Source organism: Pteronotus mesoamericanus, unplaced genomic scaffold (genome assembly GCF_021234165.1).
Source record: "Pteronotus mesoamericanus isolate MK-2021 breed Mesoamerican mustached bat unplaced genomic scaffold, CSHL_Meso_final contig_90, whole genome shotgun sequence".
Classification (NCBI taxonomy): domain Eukaryota; kingdom Metazoa; phylum Chordata; class Mammalia; order Chiroptera; family Mormoopidae; genus Pteronotus; species Pteronotus mesoamericanus.
The window spans coordinates 46,887,901-46,905,941 of NW_026555277.1; the positions used below are offsets into that span (position 1 = coordinate 46,887,901).

General features: G+C 50.0%; 1 protein-coding gene across 2 annotated transcripts in view; it reads right to left on the bottom strand.

Annotated features, from left to right (window-relative positions):
- Positions 1-18,041, bottom strand: part of MICAL2 (microtubule associated monooxygenase, calponin and LIM domain containing 2) — a 207,136-nt gene that overhangs the window by 80,629 nt on the left and 108,466 nt on the right. For both annotated transcript variants that reach the window (XM_054586094.1, XM_054586095.1), the window contains 6 exons: positions 12,934-13,005; positions 9,598-9,744; positions 8,002-8,124; positions 6,305-6,523; positions 5,975-6,076; positions 4,660-4,785 (listed from right to left, as the gene is read on the bottom strand). In XM_054586094.1, coding sequence (XP_054442069.1) covers positions 4,660-4,785; positions 5,975-6,076; positions 6,305-6,523; positions 8,002-8,124; positions 9,598-9,744; positions 12,934-13,005 — 789 coding nt within the window. The remainder of the gene's footprint in view (positions 1-4,659; positions 4,786-5,974; positions 6,077-6,304; positions 6,524-8,001; positions 8,125-9,597; positions 9,745-12,933; positions 13,006-18,041) is intronic.

Below are 18,041 nucleotides of genomic sequence, written 5' to 3' on the forward strand. Positions count from 1 at the left end.
GTGACCCACCCCTCACCCCCAACAAAGGGGAGCCCATATCTGCACCCTTGTCCCCTAGTGCCAGGCTATTCATCACATGCATTTAACCCCCATGGCCTGCGAGGCGGGTCTTATAATCTCCCTTCACAGCCGGGGGCAGCTGAGGTCCAGGGAGTCCCTAACTCACTGGAGGTCTCACTATTTCTAAGTGGCTGGGATGGAAATGGAAACCTGAAGGTGACTTCTTTGCCTTTAGAAAGAGAGGAATCAGCATGCATTTTAGGTAAATGAGCCTTCTTCTAGACTTCTCCTCCACTGGAGAAAGAGCACATTTACTGGATAATTCAGGCATTTGAGACACAGGCTAGGCATTGCATTATTCCAGTCACCCTGTGCTCTACAGGCTAGAAAACTATGGCACTGAGAGGGCCACGGACTTGTCCAAGGTTACACAGTAATCGGTGCTCTGACTCCAAGCCCATATCCTTCTCCTTTCAGCACCCTGTCTTCCTGAGACCCACCAGCGCTCTGCACATTAAAACCCCCAGGCTGGAGTGCTCATTGGACACGTCCAAAGGGCTGCCTAGCTCTATCCCTGGGACAAACGGGCCAATGAGGTTGGAGGCAGCCTTGAGACCTACCCTGTATCAGATGGAACAAAGGTGGATGGCCACCCAAGATTGCCCAGCTTCTCTCTAATATGCAAATCTCTAGAGTAAACCCTGCAAATCCAGTTTTAAAACAAACAACCTGCAAGGGCAGAGAAAGCTCCTTTTGCACTGCACATTGCTCTTCTGACCCTAAACCACAGTCCCCAGCCCAGTGAGTCCATCCCTCTTGCTCAGCTGTGCAAACACTCAGTCTTGGCAAATGGCTAGCAGCTAGGGCAGAAGTCAAATGAGCTGTGGCCTGTCTTCTCAAATAAAGAAGTTAACTAATGAATGATAGGGGGCTGATACCACTAGGGTAGCCTGATTTGATGGGATGGATGAGTCAGATGGTGCAGAGGACATAAGACAGGACATGATTCCATAGTCTAAGGTCTTGAAAGACAAGACTCTGGGGTAAGGGTCTGGGACATAAAGGAGAAGACCTCAAGGTTCTCTGTAACTGCTCACACCAAAACAAACAAACAAACGGCAGAATTACTCCGAAATTTAAGGCAGAACATCAGTCTGAGAGGGTGAGCAAGTGTAGTCTGAAGGCAGAGTCAGTGACGCAAGTTTTTGTCCCTGCGAGTAACACGTGCTCCTCACGGCAAGTGTGGCGGTCAGTTCCCTGGATCCTCAGAGTTACAGTGTGGGCTCCAGGGTAGGAACAGACACACGTCGCCTGCCCGCAGGTTGCCGAGGACCAAGCATCAGCACCCAAATGCACTTTCCTTCCTCTGGTTCCCCTGACCTGAGGCGAACTTCAGTCACTGGGCAATGTGGGCAGCCCCTACTCTGTTGAAAAGAACTCTTAAGGGCCCAGACTCTCTCCGGGGGCGGGGGAGGGGGGAGGCTCCCTGAGCTCCACCAAAACCAAATGAAGTTGTTTGTCCCCAAGTTGTTACCTACTTTAAGGGGCAGCCAATTCTCTTCTCAGAGAAGGCCGTTACTCAGAGGAGGTTCTGCCTGTGCATAGCTGAATCAAGGGTACGCTGTGGTCACGGGAGGGAGGGAACTTGGGCAGTAGGGGCAGGGAAGCTGGTAATATCTTCTCCAAGAAACTCACCACTCCATCCCTAACTGCCTACAATGGCTTCACAATGAGATCTGGAGGGATCTGTGGGTGTGAAGTCCAACCTTGGTCCTTTTTATACATGGAGAAATGAAAGCACAGAGAGGGTAAGTGACTTGCCCAGTGTCCCAGGGTGGCCCTTTCTAAGAGCTCCCCGATCATTCCCAGGCACACTGTGGAAGGCACATCAGTGTGGAAGCTATTTAAAAAGCCCGATTATACCATCATTTGATGGCCGAAGTTGGCTATGGAGATGGGATAAGGAAAAACGGGGGGCGAGTATTCTAGCACAACCTGGGAGAAACAAGGAACGAAGCTGTAGAGGCGGTGGCCACCCCAAAGCCCACCCCACTGGCAGCCGCCCCTGGGTCCGGGCATGGGGCCCTGTGCGCCCCGTGCGCCCCGTGCTCTGCACGGACACAGCCCCGGGCTGCTCCTTCAGAGGAGCCTCCATTTGCACTTGGCCTCCGTGGGACGGAGAAGGAAACACCGGGCTGGGGTCCGGAGCCCTGGGCACTAGTCTCCTCCCTGCCTCTTCGCTTTCTTTTCTGTGGCTCTGCCCCCGCTCAGGTCCCGCTTTCCCAGGAAGAACCTCCCATTACCTCATGACATTGCTCTCTTTCTCTTCTACACCAAGTCCCTGCTATCCGCTAATTTTTCCATGGAAAGATCGTCTTATCTCCTGACCTATGCCATAACTTACTTCTGTATCACATGAGTGTTGGTTGCTGACTTCCCCGCACTAGGAGGTGAGCCTTATCAGGGCAGGAACATGTCTCCTGTTCACAGATGCACATCCCAGGAGCCTGAAATGCCTGACACCAAGCTGTCATTCAACAAATATTTGTCAAATGAATGAATGTCTACTCAGTGGCCTAAAGAGTGACACTGGTGTAAAGCTGTTTCAAGGGCCCATTGGAGAAGCGGCGGGCAGGGCCTCCTGTGATGACGTGCGATGATGCTGCAACAGGAGACATGCCCACTGACCAGAACAGGCTGTCAGACCCTGGAGGCCCCACACGCACCCAGCGAGGCTGCCTTGGGCCGTCACCTAGAGAACTAATACCTGCTTGGAAGCCTCACCAGGGAAAGCTGGCAAGTGTGGTGGCTCTGCTCTCAACTCGGACAGGGCAGTGACCCAGCCCGGCTGTCCTGAGATCAAAAGAAAAGCAGGGGCAAGAGAGAGCCTTGACCAGGTCCAGCCAGAGAGAGGCTGGGCCCGAGACAGGCAAGGTGGGGGCCCACTGCCCAGCCAGGAGCATGAACTGCCTGTCTGGGCCCAGGTGCCCTCGCCTTTATCATCCTGTCAAGGGCGACAGTGACCTTTTCCACAGCAGGGAGTACTCCCCAGGGAAGGGCCAAAAGGCTACTTGGAAGCCTTTTAGAGGGAGTGATGACAAAAACGCCAGTCTCCACCTATATGGCTATCACGTGAGCCAGAATCATTCTTTTGTTAATGAAAAAATGGGGGCCCAGACGGGTCAGGACACCAACCGAGGGCTGACCTGGGACCAGCTGCGGGCCTCTCAGCCTTGGCTATTTTCAGTGGACTTGAAAACAGAAAGAGTTTGGTTTCTCTGTGTTACCTCCTGCTGCCCTGCCAGGGATGTGTCACACCACGTTGGGGACCTGGGAAGAGGTCCCTACCTGCACCATTTCCCACAGAGGTGGGTGTCAAAGGGCATGGAACCCCCAGCTACACACAAGGAGGCAACTCCTAATTCCCTACTGATGTTAAGAGCAGGGAGCCGGTGTGTGCGTCAGCCTAATAGCACGGAAGCTAATGAGTAGTAACTGTGACAAGGGGGAGCCTCCGTACCACCCACCAAACTGAGCCCAGGCGGCAGCTGGACAAATTGAATGTGTTCAGAGGAGCACAATCTGCGCGGAACGGATTCCACACCTACTCCCACATGCAGCAGCTGAAGAAGGGGGCTTCCCATCCATTTTTAGGCTCATATGTCCCAGGGGCCAAGCTTCTCAGGGGCTGCTGCGCTCCCTCCCCCGCCGGGTGGCGTTCTCAGCTGGTAATAGGAGGACGAGGGAAAACAAAAAAAGTGTCCGAGAACCCAAACTTCCTAATTGTTCCTGACGCATTTCAGTATCAACTTAAGCAGGGTTAGCTCCCAGCCCCTCCCTCCCTCCCTCCCTGCCAAGCTCTGCACTCCTCCCCAGGACATGCTTCTAGAACACAGAGAAGAGCCTGCAGGGGCTCTTTGAAAGAAGCCAGAATGAAATTCCTTAACACGAAAAGAGTGAGCTCACGTTCACCCTCACTCCCTGCACCCCCATGAAGACTTTGGCCCCCAAGTTCAAGTCACTCCAGAATTCTGACCTTCCAATCATGCAAGCCCTGTCTGCCTTCCTTTGCACATGCTGGACCCTTTTTAAAGTACCCTCGCCCTCCACTTTCCCCAGCAGATCCTCCTGTACAGCCTTCAACACTCAGTCCCCTATTCCTTCCTCTGTGATTCCTCTGGCTTCCTCCTTCTGGGTTCCTACAATCTTGCCTTTATGTCTCTCATAGAATTAACGGATAGTACTGTAGGAGGTTCACCATGTGAAACTGCCGTATCATTAGGTCAAAAAAAGCCAAACACTGGCAACTTCATACAGTGAAAAGTGACTTATTTCTACTCTATTGTGCTGTTTGCCGTCTAAACTGTAGTAAGAAAACCTCAGCATGTGGCACAGTGGCTGGCATTCGGCGGGCACCCGACAAATGCTTGCTGGGTGAACGAGCAATGTTAGACAAGTTTGTGTGTGCTGCCTGTTCCACTAAGTTGCTGGGTCCAACAACAAAAACAAAACCAAATCCAGGACGGTTGTGAAGTATCTTACAAATTTCCATCTCAGCCAAGCCAAGCTCTTGATATTTGTCTGTGCTGGTCAAGCAGAGCAGGGAGACACCTCAGAACATGCAGGGAGTCGGGGGAGCGAATTGTTTGGGACAACTACCTTTCTGGCAGGAGAAACAGAGTCAACAGTCGATGGAGAGGAAGTGGCAGCTGGATCAGGAGATGGAAGGCAGGAGGGAGGAGACGGAGGATGAGTATGAGACAGGTCTTTAGAGAGTAACTTATTCTGTACAGAATAGAAACAGAAGAAACTGTGATTATCCCCAGGAAAGGCACAGTGATGCTCGCCTCAAAGCAACCCCATGCCTACACACTCCAGGAGGGGCAAAGACACCCAGGTCTGCTTCTCAGGGCAAAACAGAAGCCTCTGTCTTTGAAGCTCAGCGGGACCGTCCGGCTTCTGGTTAGATGATCTACTACGACCACTCCAATTCCCTTGTCACACTCTAACGAGCGTTTCAGTGTGTTATAGGCCTATCCTGTTCTTGCCGTATGGCTGCCACAGACACCAGTGCTAAGTCCTGGGAGCCCTGACTCTGGAGCTTGGTGTAAAGTGGCAGGTGCAAGCTTAGGAAAGGAGAATCCTGGGCTCCTTTGGGGCAGATGACCCCGTCAGGGGCCTCTGCAGCTGCAGACAGCTGTGCCAGCCCCCCAGCAGCTAAAAATGAACTAAATAAATGCAAAGCCTCCTTCCCGCATCAGTGACACTGCTGAGTTGCAGACGCCATACGTCTGGAGGAGACTGAGTGAAAGCATCAGGGCAAGTTATGTTCTAAAGACCAGGTTTGATGCAAGAGAGTGCCTTCCACATACGCACACCGTGGGACCTCATAGTGATCCTTTCATCTCCTTGCCAGCACATGCTCTTCTTTGTAGCAAGTTTCTAAATGAGCATCTGTACTTTGTATTCTAAGGCAAAGCCATTCTTGGCTCCATGCAGGGCCAAGGTTAGGGCATCTGGTTGACCTCCTCCTCAGTGTTTCCCTGGTCAAGGTCACAGGAAGATTTCTCCATTATGCCCCAAAACATCACGATCAACTGGTTTGCTTTCTCCTTAAAGGCACTGTGATGTAATTTTTGCAACTGACCAGCTCCGAGGAAGCTCAGAGCCCAGTCAGAAGCTGTTTGGGATCTAACGGCCTAAGTTTCTGTTCAGTAACGTCTCCCTTTGCTCTGAGCTCACTTTTCTGCCTTGGCTTTCTCTTTGTCCTGCTTTATCTATTTACTTGGAATGCCCTCATTTGCACCATTTTAAGACGGCAGCTTGAATTCTTTTAGCAGTTTGAAAAATGAATCGTGCCTCATGCTATAAAAGCAGGAGGAAGAAGGAAACGGAGCTCCAGAGGCGGATTCATGGTCACGTCCCTGGATGTCCAACGCCCGGGTCCCTGGGGGGCTCCGAAAGCCCCTTTTACCTTCGGGAAATCCCCATGTCCAAACATGGAGGCAAGGTGAGCCGCCTTCTCCTTAATGTTCTTTTTGTGAAATTCCCTGTTGGCCAGGTTCTGAGCCCTCTTCTGCAGCCAAAGCAAGAAAGGAGAAAGAAAAAAAGAGATAGTGACAGAGAGTGGGATGGCGGGAGGAGGGAGGCAGTCGGGCAGGCATGCCTCATTCTCCCCCACAGCAGGCAGGGGGCAGGGCAGCACAACAGTCAGAGGAGGAACCCAGCCCAGGCAGGCAGAGGAAGCGCGGGCGTAGATGGCGCCAGACACAGGCAGAGGCAGGGCAAAGGGCGAGGCTTTCACCTGCAGAATCTTTTCCTCCACTAGCTGCAGCCTCCGCAGGACCCCGGAGAGGGCCAGCGCTCCCTGGCAGGTGAGAGGCGGGGCAGCGCGGTTTTCTGGCCCACCCAGCTGCAGGTCAGACTTGGCTCTGGCTCTCCAGGGCCGGCTCGGGCACTCTCCACCAGCAGACACTTGGTTTATCTCTCGGAGCACATGCCCCGTCACAACCACCGAGGGGAACTGGGGAGAAGGAAAATCAAGCTTCCTTTCCTACTATGGCCCTTTCATAGCGCACCCCCCAGAACATGAGGAACCCTCACGAGGACCGGCGGCCAAGGGCGCACTGGGTGCCACCTTGAGTGAGATTCCAAATAAACCTCAGGCGTTGATGTTCTACCACTTGTGTCAGAATCACCTGGCACTGCCTTTTATTTATTTATTTATTTATTTATTTTTAATTGTAAAAATATTTTCTTTTTAAATTAAATTTCTTGGCCCTGGCTGGTATGGCTCAGTTGGTTGGGTGCCGGCCTGCAAACCAAAAGGTTTCCAGTTCAATTCCCAGTCAGGGCACATGCCTAGGTTATAGGCCAGGTCCCCAGGTGGGGGCATGCGAGAGGTAAGCAGTCGATGTTTTTCTTGCACGTTGATGTTCCTCTTTCTCCCTCCCTTCCCCTCTCTAAAAAATAAATAAAATAAAACAAAGAAAATTAAGTGGGGAAAAATAGTCTCTAAAAAATTAATGTATTGGGATAACATTGGTTAATAGCCCTACATAACTATGACATCCTCTTTAACGTTAGTCTTGGGCCTCCCTCCACACCCACCAAATCAAACCTGTGTGACTCTGGTTCTATCCTAGATGCGCGCTGAAGTCCCGTGGGGCACTTTCAGTGAACAACCCAAGACTGGGCCTGACTTTCAGAGATTCTAATTTAATTGGTCTTGAGGTGAGCACCAGATATTAGTATTTTTTTTTTGAACATCTATTTTTTTAATTGAAAAAAATTGCTCTTTAGGTAATTCTTATACACTCAGACAAAATCTCTGCTTTACATCCACACCGACCTCATTCAACCTCCACTGCCCAGAAGCAATGCAAAATTTCTCATGCTGACCAGACATCTTTGAATGCTGTGGTCAGTAACAAGGACTCTGTTCAAATTCCAAACCCAGGGATGTAAGCTGGAAAAAGTCACACATGGCTGCCAGCTGCCTCTGTGCACACCAAGCAGGTCCTCACCTATGCAGTCACCCAGGGAGGCCTGCACCACATCCTATCTAGCCTTACCCCTTAGATGCATGAGGCCAGCCGGCCACCTAAGCCCATATTACCATCATTGCCACTTTGTCATCAGTTTAGAAATCAGTCTATTTAAGTGCTCTGCAACTAAAGCTGTATGTTCCAGGGGCATCAGACAAAATAGACCACACACCTTGTGGTGTGGTCTGTTTTTCCCCCAAACAGAGTACCAGGCACACAGCAGTTGGTCATTCCATGCCCCTGACTGCCTGAAGGATCAATGGCATGTATTTCAAGATGCTGCATATTTGGTTATTCTTACCTCTAAGGGTGGGGACCTCAAGTCATGTCTGCCTTCCCAGAGAATTTACAATTAGCCCTCCTGGGGGGATGCAGGGGGCCAGCAGAGCTCACCCCTCTGCATCCAAATCCCCTCTGGCTTCACCAAGACCCCATCCACTGGAAGGAGCCCTACCTGCCTTTTCAGAGGAGGTGGCGGGCTGGTTGGGGGCTCTTCTGGCTTGAGACAGCGAGAATTAACAGGAGGGTCAGAGGACGAGCGTAGGACAGGCTTACCTATCCCCGAGCGGCAGCGTTCCTGGGAGGAAGAAGGTGAGTCCCAAAAGCAGCCACAGGAAACATGAAGGAAAAGGCTGAGTCAGACTGAGACACTTGGAGGGAGGAGAGCAAGAGTCCGGGAGCGAGAGTTTTCAGGTAGAGAGAGAGACGGGGAGAAAGAGAGCGCGCGCACCCTGGGCTGAGCTCAGGCTGGGCCCCGCCAGGAAACCTGAACCCTGGCTCTCTGCCCATGTGAAGAGCAAGTCCCGGAGTCCCCTCCTCTGGGACAACGTGTGAATTCAGGGAGGCCTTGCTGTTGGCTCAGACCCGGGGCCCTGGACAGGCACTGCCAGGGCCCATGCCAGGCCAGGGTGGCCAGCCCCAGAGTCCTCCTGGAAACAGAAAAGCTTCCTGCCACCAGAGGCCGGGATGCTACCATCCCCCAGCAACACTTGGGGGCTGCAAGGGACCAGGCCTCCAGAGGGGTGACTGAGAAAAAATTCAGAGTAACAAGTCTCAGGAAAATGATCTTCTTAGAATAAAACTTGGTCTCCAGGGGAAGGTCATTTTTTCCCCCCTGGAAGAGGCACGGTTCACATGAGGACCAGGAAGGCATCTGTGACCTCCTCTAAAAACCTAATTAACCTCAAGTCTGTCATCCTGCTGAGAGAAACCTAATTTTGTCATGTGACAGGTGTTCTCCAAACAAAAAACAACCCCCTTGTCCCCAGCTTTGGTAACATGACAGTGGCATCCCCGAGGAATTAAGGGCCGCAAAGCGAACCATGCAGCACAGATCTCCAGCCAGAGGGAGAAGTCAGTTCAGTTTGCCGCCTGACCACAGCTTTGACCGCCGGCAGACGCACCCCGACCCTGGTCAGACACACAGCCCTGCCACCTGGTCTGAGGGAACGTGGAGAAGGCGCATGACAGCACTCGGGGCGTTGACCCCCATTCCTGCAGGCCCACATGGAGTGAAGACCCATGACTCAGTTTCCCCTTGTTTGGACGGGGCTTCTCACCATGAACTCAGTGCTCTCCCAGGCAGCCAGCACCTCCAAAGCTTCCCCCTGCTGCACCATCTCATAGATGGATGCCAACCGAGTCATGGTTGTAAAGTAAAACATAATTAGGGCAAGGATTTCTTCTCTAAGGCAGAACAAGCTGACAAACTACAGTTCTTGGGCCAAATCTGGCCTGCTGCCTGTTTTGTAAATAAAGTTTTATTGGAACACAGCCATGCGTATTTGTTTACATATTATCTATGGCTGCTTTCTTGTTACAATGGCAGAGTTGAGTAGTTGCAAGAGAGATCAGATGGCCCCCGAAGGCTAAAGTTGTAGCCACCTGGCCCCTTTTAGGAACCTCTGCTGACTGCTGGTCTAGGAGAGGGCTCACCTGAGCCAGGCCTGGCTGGCATACCTGACATCCATCACTAGCCTGAACATTTCTTCAGGCTTCTCAGTTCCGATCACCAAGGAGGCAGGTTCGGGGGGCATATGATGGGACTCACCTGCTTCAGGAGTGAAGGGTTCCGAGAGCTCTCCTCAAACTTGGCCAGCAGCTGACTTGCCATGGACTTGACTTTGTTCTGATTGCCACCTTCTTTACTGCTGCCCTCTTGACTGGAGCCCAAACTCCGGCTGGAAAAGGCGGACGGCTGCAAAGCCAGATTAGTGCATTGGTTGTTGGGCCCCGGAACCCAGATATCAGGGAGGGGGCCTGGGGTCTGAGGATGGGGACTAACGTCCTGAAGAAGGAGACCCTCTGTGGTCTGAGGAAGTGAGACAGACAGCAGGGGATGCCCAAATGGAGACAACGCCCTCAGGAGGGATGTGCCGTCCCAAAGGTGGGCACACCTGGGCTTGGGAGCTGGAGCATTAGGGTTTGGATCCTGACTCTCACTTCCCAACCCAGTGACCTTGGCAATCGACCTCCCTGAAGTTTCTGCATCTGTAAAGTGGGAGCGCGTGACCCACTTCACATGGTTGTTGCAAAATAAAATCAAATACAGTAAAGAGGTGGTGAGCACAACTCTTTTCAAAATACATCCTGTGGCTTCCAAGAGGTGAACAGTAGGTGTGGGGGCGGTGAAAGGAAAAAGAAGGGAGGTCGTCAGCCACAGGCTCTGGGCTTCCTTCTCCTTTCTCCTCTGCACCCCACTCCCAACTTCAACTGGCCAGGCTCTATTGTTGCTATCTTTGAAAAACAACTTTCAATTTTGAAGTGCTTTTAGATTTACAGAAAAGTTACAAAGATAGCACAGACGGCTCCTGCAAAACCTTCACCCAGCGGCCTATAATGTTAACATCTGGAGTAATCATGATACTGTTATCACAACTGGCATAATACTATTAACTATAGACTTGATTTGGATTACACCAGTTTTTCTGTATTTGTCCTTTTTTGGTTCCAGGATACAACCCAGGATCCTACATTGAATTACGTCATTATTTCTCTTTGGTTTCCTCCCCTCTGTAACAGTCTCTCCATCTTCCTTTGTCTTTTATGACTTTGACAGTTTTGAAAGGGACTGGTCAGCTACTGTATGCAAAGTCCCTTAGTCTGTGTTACGTGATGCTTTCTCATGCTCAGACTGGGGTTATGGATTTTAGAGAAGGACGCCACAGAGGTGGGGTGCTCTTCTCATTGCTTTGTATCAGGGGATATGGTACCAATGTGCCTAATGACTGGGGTGATGTTGGCTGTGATCACTTGTTTATGCTGCTTTATAAAATAGAGTTCCATGTAAGGTTTCTTTAGCTCATCTGCTAAAAGTAAAACTGGAAGATGACCAGTGGTCATGGAGTGTCTGTTGCCCCTTTCCATAGGACCTGCCCCCCAGGCCTCGAAGTGTAAATGGCACTGCCGTGTTGGGCAGGCAGCCTGCTTTCCCCAGGAGATGATGAATCTCCCTGACAGAAGCAGACATTCTCAAGAAAAGAAAGATGTGCTCACTGAGAAGAAATGCATGGGAAGCAGAAAGCTATAGTCAATTTTTTTTTTTTTGTTTAAATATCCCTAAGAGCAGCGGTCGCATGGGAAACCTTGTGTGCACAACGACTCTGAAGTATTGGACAAACACAAGCCAGAGTCACTCACCACTTCAAAGTGGGAAATGCAACTCTGCTCCGCAATACAGTCTTGAGTGCGAAGAGGGCGGGTTCACAGGGGCGGCCACTGTTTGCACAAGGCCGAAGTTGGCCAGGACAGTGGGTCATGCAGACAGCACTTCCCAGACATGAATCACCAGGGGCTCCTTCAGAAGCAGACTTGGGTTCCGTTGGTTGGGGGTGGGCCCTGAGACAGCTGCCAAATGATGACAGTGCTGCCACTTTGGTTAAATCTGACTTGGAAGCAAAATAGCTGGCCCAGAAAACAGCCCAGAGCCATGTCAGAAGGGTCAGGTGCAACCAGATTTCTTCCCACACTCCGCTACTGTGCAGCCATCAACAGAAAGAGGACAAACACCCCCTCAAATAAGCCCCAAGTGAAAGGCAAGGGAAGACTTTCCCCTGAGACAAAGTGTGTGCACAGGACGCTCCTGAGTGGAGTTCAGAGCAAATCACAGGCACATATGGCGAGTGCCAATGCCCGTCACGGGCAAAGTGGGGCATCTCTCCTGCCCTGTTATTCAGACACTGCTTCCTCCCCTCAATCATCAATATCTCCCTATTCTCTGCCTTCTGACTCCCACCAGAGCCAAGAGATAGGGAAGCAACAGCTCTTGAAGGGATCACCCAAAGAAGTTCCAGAAAAGGGTCCAACAAGGGTGAGTGCAACTCATCAGAGAAAATGAGTTTGTGCTCATTTTAAGACATGAATAGAACTCCAGCCTTTTTTTCTTTTTTTTCTATCAGCACCTCCCTTTGAGCATCCCAGAAAATGGGTTGAGCAACTGGCAGCTGCCCTCTCCCTCAGAGCAGCCTTAGGTGGCTCCAATTGTTAGAAAGTTCCACTGCAAGAATCAGTAGCCTGACTCCAGTCAAGGTTTCCACATGAAGTCAGTCACAGACATGAACAACAATGTCATAAAAATAGACAGCAATAAAACCTCTTCAACCATAAAAGATGGAAGTCTTTTCTAAGTCCTGTAACTCAGGTATCAATGCATTATGCAAAACAGACTACCCCACCTGCTTCTGTCATAATTATGACATCAAGCTGGCGCCCTACAGGTCACTGACAATATCTGGGCCTGCTTTTGGGGCCTTGGGCGGCCTCTTCAAGTGCAGGGCATCTCTCAGGCCTCTTTAAAGAGCTGCCTGGGGAAGTGGAACTGATACTCTCTCTTTTTCTGCTGATCAATTTTTCAGTAGCAGGAGAGAAATTCGTGCTTGGTTTTGACAAAGTAGCCTGTCACTTCCTTCTGTCACCAGAAGGTGGCACTTGTAGGCCCTGGGACATTGTCGAGAATTAAAAGTACAGAAAACAAAAAAGGTAGAAACAATGATGAGGAGAAAAGTGGGATAGCTGGTGCCTCTTTACAACTCATTATTAATAGTGATTACCTATTGATTAATATAGGTGCCACTTATGCCCAGCATGTTATATAACATTTAATCTGTGAAAATCCTGCCAGGTTTCATACATTTCGAAGGTATCATTCGTATTTTATAGACATGAACCCCACCCTGGGAGGTGCTGTTTCTCAAGGTGACATAGCTAGTAAGTGAGTGGAGCAAGGACAAGAACCTGACTGTTTTTCCATCACGTCAGGCTTGGAACTGAGTGGCTCCTGAGGGAGGAAAGCAAGGAGGGCCAGGGCTGCTGCCACAGCCGGGCAGACCTGTGGCCACCGGCTGTCAGGCCACGGGCCTTCGTTTAAACTGACGCTGTGCACACAAACCTCATCCAGGTTGTTGAAGCCTTTCCGCCTCCGTTTGTTCATGTCATTATTCTCCTCGGTTTGGCTGTCCACCTGCAATGGCCAGGAAAGCACAGTGAGCTCAGGGCAGCAAGGACTGCGGTTCCGCGGACAGTCCCGAGCCAGCGCTGGGCACGCAGCCCTGTCCGCCCAAGAGACCGAAGGATGTGAACCGCCCTGCGCCGTGACCAATGCTACACAGAGCACTGTCCGGGCGCAGTGCAAGGCGCCTCACTCCACCTGGGGGCCCGTGGCTGTCAGTAGGGGTGGGGATCACAAATGTGCTGAAACATCCCCAAGCGCAAAGGCTCCCTGTCACATGGCAGAGGTCGTCCCCGTTGTGGATGTGACCTTGGGCTCAGGGCAGTGACAGCCAGGCCTGCTGAAGCCCCTCAGGGTGCCACCTTATGGGACTACCTCCTACAAAGAGCTGACACTGGCTCACCTCGTGGGCAGGATTCTTGAGACTCAGGGCAGCTACCCAGGGAGTGGACAGCAAATGGCATCTGCCATTCAGTCACCACCTCAGCTACCAGTACAGGGTATTTTATCTTCAACGACGTACCAGATTTTGTCTGAACACTACGGTGAGGATACAGACCGGTTTGCCCCGGATGGTTCTGATTTATTGCTCTTTTCCCCTGGCATAATTAGTTATAATGCTGCCTTTCACTCTCAAAAGCACCCCGACTTAGACAATAAGTTACATGGTTACCCTACCGATACTCTTTTGCAGCCTACTTTCTGATACATTTTAAATCCAGAGGAACATTTTAAATCTAGAGAAACTCCTACTGCCCAAGCCCATGACATCACCTTTGCAAGGACCACCCAAGGCCCCCCACTGTCAGGCTTGATTCTCAAAGGAAGGAGTGAAAACTGTACAGGCTGGGCTGATGCTATGGGCTGGGATGGGTCTGGGGGCTGGATTTAGCACCTCCCCTGCACACTGCAGGGTAAGCCCATTCTTGACAGTGAGGTTAGGTCTCTCTACCACTAATCTCCAGCTGAGGGCTTCGCCAAATGGCCAACCCCTTGGGAACCATAGAATCATCCCCACCAACTACATAACCCTCCTGCTGGGGGCCTCCTTGCCTTCAGAGGGGCTCCATAGCAGGCCCAGATTAAACCTGGCCTTCGTTCCACTTTGGATGCAGTAGCAAGGGCTGCTGGCCACTCTCTCTCCTCAAACCCAGGTCTACAGCCCCATCTACCCCATACACCCTAAACTTGCCCAACTACGAGAGGATTCTTTTACCTCCCAGCTGTTCTGGAACAATACTAATAACTTTGGATATTATTATAGCACATGACAATATACTATATATAATAGTTAACAACAATAACAATAACATTAGAGTCTCTAGCATGGCCTGTGATGAACTACCTGTTTCCAACAGAAAGCACCTGCTTCCCCAGCTCTTGCACTCCCCCTCACCCCTGAGCCCTCCCCATATTTACCAGAACCTTTACTATTTTTAAAGACAAGATCAACCAGAGGTTAGTCATTGATATGTTTAAAAACTTGATCCTTCCCTTGCCCAGGCAGCAAAAAAACAGAGATCAAAGGGCCCTGCTTTCCCTTCCACATTTTCTTAGCTTTCAATAAATCATTATTCAGTGAATGGAAATTATTTCAGCCCCAGCGCTTGGGCAAACACCAAGAGAAACAGATGACCTTATTTGCAACAATTCTGGGTCTTGGAGGCACAGGCTGTCTGGGTCCCCAGCTTCGTTGCCTGTGAATGCCTCGTGGGCCCAGGGACGGGAGCCTGGGAAAGCACAGGACGTCCTACCCAGTGAGGACACTTGGTGCATAATCTTAGGGTCTTCTGGGGTTTTTTTTTTGTTTGTTTGTTTGCACCTTAAATGAGGACTTGGCTTTTCTCTCAAAGAGCAACACATCTTATTCTCTCTCTTGCATTCCACAGCCCTGGGTGTGCCTGACTGTTCTAACCATCAGAGCCTACCTAGATCCAAATGCAGTATGTTAGCCGTAGCGCAAGGAAAGCACTCCTGGGGAAAGTGTGTCTGGTAGCAGCACCCATGAAGACCCCAAATCCTTCAGGGGGAATAAAGGAAGTGCGCGGGACAACTGTAGCTCCCCTGCTTCAGCCTGACCCACGTGGCAGTAAAATGTGGCCTATGCGGGGAGGTCCGCCACAAACATACTGAAAGGGTCTCTGCTCTTCCTTGTGGGTTTTGCATGAAGCACTGATTCTCAGTTAAGAGCCAGGTTAAAACAAAAGGTGGGAAAAATGCAAACCTAGAGATTTACCAATTTTTTTCTTATCTGTATATCTCTATTTGGGAACTAAAGTTGCCTCAGCACCCCCATCTCCTTGGGCTCCATATTGTTCTACCAAGAGCTGGGGTACAAGGAGAAAGAAAATACTTATTGTGTCCAGTAAGATAGAGCATGAGAATAAACCAATAACTCACTGTTTTCCTATTAATTTTTCCATCCCTTTCATGCAAACTTTCTTACCATGATTACACAATGACTTGTAAGATTTTACATACAGAGACTCATTTATTAAACTAATTGGTATCTCCATATTTAAAAAAAATTAGACATATACCGACCAATGTGACCATTTATTTGATCAGCACAAAATAACCATGTTCCCATACTGCCTGATGTAATGTGATTTTAGCCCAAAACAAACAAACTTCTATTTAGTTAGCAAGTATTAGAAGAATGTAGACCTGGGTCACAGGGAGAGAGCTTGGCCATTGCAGGCAATGACCGGATTGGGTAGGGTGGCTGTCAGGAGACCTAGAAAGAGGGCCAGGGACACTAGCAAGGGAGCTCCACTCTTCTTCAATGGCAGAGCAGTCAGAAGTCATGGGTTCAAGTTCTGACACTAGTGACTTCCTGGCTGTGTGACCTTAGAGAAATCACCTAAATTCTCTGTCTTCAGTTTCCTCACCTATAAGATATTATACTATCTAGCTCATAAATTGTTTTAACAATTAATAAAATATCTCCGTAAAACACTTCTTATAAGGTGCTGTATAAGTTATTGGACACTATCACTTAGGTTAAGGCCAGTTAGCAGAAATTTAAAAATCTGAAGTCTAGTTGAGACTTTGACATTCACCACCTACATGATATTGCAATTTAATCTCCCTACATCCGAGTTTGCCCATCTCCAAAACTGGGATGAGAACGCATGTCCTGCCTTCCTCAGAAGGTGACACAAGGGGCAACTAAGATATATAGGCAACTGTCCCGTCAATCATGATTGCAGTACCAAACCAAGTGTTCAGTTCAACTAATTTCACTCATCTTTTCAGAAGACAAGCATCTTTATTTAATCAGCACTTACAAAGGGCATGACCTATCATTTTCAGAGCCCCTTCCATGTGCCAGTGAATGTGCTCAGACCTGCAGCACACATTTATTTACGGTGTCTTTGCAGCAATGCGATGTTTATAATTATAATCATTTTTTACACAAGCAAAGGCACTTCCTGAGAGGTTTAAACATGTGAACCCTCAGCAGACCTAAGGCTTCAATCTGCATGGCCGTTCTGTAAGTCAGTGCAGAATCTCAGGCTGTGGCTGCACAGAAGACAGGAGAGATCTGCCTGCAAACCACAGGGTCTGGAGGGGCTGCTCATGCTGGCTGAGCCAGGCAGCCTCAGGGCCTGGTCCTCTTGGCTCTCCTAATCCTTCTTCAAACCTCTGAATTGAGAAGTACTAGAAGCTAGTGAGGGGCTTTGGCTGGGGGGTGGGTGGTTCCAAAAGAATAGTTGGGGAAGTGGAGTGAGAGGAACTTAAGAAGCCCCTCAAAAAGGGCAGCTCCCTTGGGCAGGGTCCTTGCCCCCTAGGTACGAGAAGAGAACACAGCATAAAATAGGCACTCAGTGCATGTGTGCTGAATGCATCGGTGGAAGAAGCACTTTCTTGCAGAGCAACTGCTGGCTCTTTGCAGAGTATTCATGTGGGAGGGCCACAGAGGGGAGAGCTGGGAGGGAGGCCCAGACTTTTCAGACCAGACCCTGGCATGAGTCAGTCACGCGCACTCCACTCTACCAGGGACAGTGCTGGAGAAGGACTAGGGTCAGAATCAGTCAGCTGAGCAGGATAAATATCCTGGGACCGCCAACCTGGCTTCTGGGATGGGCTTTCCAGGGACAAGTGACAACTTTTATGCTGTGTTGTCCTCCAAGGAGAGGGCTCAGAGTGGAAAAAAGATCAGGTACCCTCAGCACATATGTAACGTAAAATGTGTAATGGCTGAAGTGGCCACAAATGCAGGCATTCCCCACATGTGGCAGGTCTAGGAGAGTGAGGACAGAGACCACATATGTTCAGGTGTCACCTGTGGTGTATGGAGTCCCCAGGAATTGTTGCTTGCCCTGAGGCTTTTAGATGCTGACCAGGATCAGAAGCAGATCTGCACAAGCAGACTAAGGGCTTATTAAGAGGAAAATAGAGTCCTGGCCAGGTGGCTCGGTTGGTTGGAGCATTATCCAGTACATCAAAAGGTCGCAGGTTCAATTCCTGGTCAGGGCACACACCTAGGCTGTGTGTTCAATCTGATTGGGATATATATGATAGGTATCCAATTAATGTTTCCCTCTCACATTGATGTGTGTGTGTGCGTGTGTGTGTGTGTGTGTCTAAAATCAGTCAGCATGTCCTTGGGTGAGGATAAAAAAAAAAAGAGGAAAATGTAATCTCAAGCTCTTTTTTTTTCAGAAGCCTGGACTGTCTAGTCAATCAACCCCACAGTTACCATCACCAGAGGGACAACCCTCCTGGCGCATAGGAGGGAAAAAGTCTTATTTTGACTAATGTTGGCCAGTCTTGCTGGGATTTTTACATTATCAGCATCAGGGATGAGAGAAATATTTAACACCAATGGTGAAAACTAGGAGGGAGAGACATTTTTAAGGCTGGCTTAGCAGAGAAACAATGAACCCTCTTCACATTAAGATGTCACATTATGAACAAACATGGGCTGTTCAATGCTCCTCTGGAGGCTAGTGAGGGGGTCGGGGGGCAGGGAAGAACAGAAGGTTGAATACAGATGCACCTTCTGTGGGTGCACTTATAGCAGAGAATCACGCAAGTGGGGC